Below are 1182 nucleotides of genomic sequence, written 5' to 3' on the forward strand. Positions count from 1 at the left end.
AGTTTTTGACGACTGACTTTTGCTAACTGTTTATACTATATATATTTAAATATTTAAGATACAGGTGTCACTTGAAATTACATGAAAGTATATATTAGTAAGTTATTTTTTAATCACTCTTTTTAAAAGTATCTTAATGTGGTCTCGTTTTCGCAAAGGTGACTTAAATGTAAGTGAAATGTAAGTCAATGAAATGCATCTTCATCACTTAAATCTGTATATAGTCAAGAATTTACAGCACTCTTAGTATTTTAAGGTTTTTTGGACAGCATTTTATTGCTCTGTTTTAGACAAGCAAAATGATTTGAAGCTTATATAGGCAGCTGCCTGAGGCTGTGCTCATGTTTCAGTGGGTTTCAGTTAGACTTTGGAGTGAAACTGTGATTTATGAGTACTGGCATATACAGTATATGCAGGAATAGATGTTTGGAAAAGCTTAGTCGTGAAGGTCTAATACATAAATGCAGTAATAAACATATACTGTGTGTTTCTGTAAATTAAGCACACAATTACAATGTATTGGGCAACTGCAATGAACTTTCTTAAGCTTCAAATACACTAATCACTGGTTTGAAAGTTTATGAGGTTGATGGAATCAATTATTTGAAAAATAATTGTTTTCCACTTTATATCTGTGGAATAATCAGTACATATTACTTTTGGATAGACAGAAAATCTGATTGAAGTCTACACACATTTCCGAGGACATATCCTGAGGACTTTCCCACACTATTCTGATAGTGCAGCACATAAAGCTGCTTTTTTGTAAAACATTTATAGAGAGGAATTACTTTTAATTCAACAGTTCACCAGCGGGACTCTCATAATAATCCACAACGTCTTGAAAAAAACACAACAACAACAGTCAGAAGACCTTAAACCTATATTAATATTTAATGTCAAAACATTATATTACGTTATATTTTATTTCCCATTATATTGGGTCATGTTTTGATCAAGCACGTATAATTACACAATGTAACAAATATTTGTTGCACTTAATTTTTTACTTCTGTAATTCTGTGGTGCCAATTATTATTGTACTATTTATTTTCACGTAGCATCAATATTTTGCTAAATATTTAGGTCAGGTAAATTTTAGAACTGCTATCATTAAGAAACACTGGTTTAGTACAGAGAAGTTTTTGTACTAATTTGGCATGCTTTTTTTTTTTTTTTTTT

General features: G+C 30.4%; 1 protein-coding gene across 1 annotated transcript in view; it reads left to right on the forward strand.

Moving 5' to 3' along the window:
- Positions 1 to 1182, forward strand: part of LOC107562618 (neuronal acetylcholine receptor subunit alpha-7-like) — a 48877-nt gene that overhangs the window by 21975 nt on the left and 25720 nt on the right. The window contains exon 4 of the mRNA XM_016247282.1: positions 423 to 439. Coding sequence (XP_016102768.1) covers positions 423 to 439 — 17 coding nt within the window. The remainder of the gene's footprint in view (positions 1 to 422; positions 440 to 1182) is intronic.

Source organism: Sinocyclocheilus grahami, unplaced genomic scaffold, assembly GCF_001515645.1.
Source record: "Sinocyclocheilus grahami isolate Dianchi unplaced genomic scaffold, SAMN03320097.WGS_v1.1 scaffold829.1, whole genome shotgun sequence".
Taxonomy (NCBI): domain Eukaryota; kingdom Metazoa; phylum Chordata; class Actinopteri; order Cypriniformes; family Cyprinidae; genus Sinocyclocheilus; species Sinocyclocheilus grahami.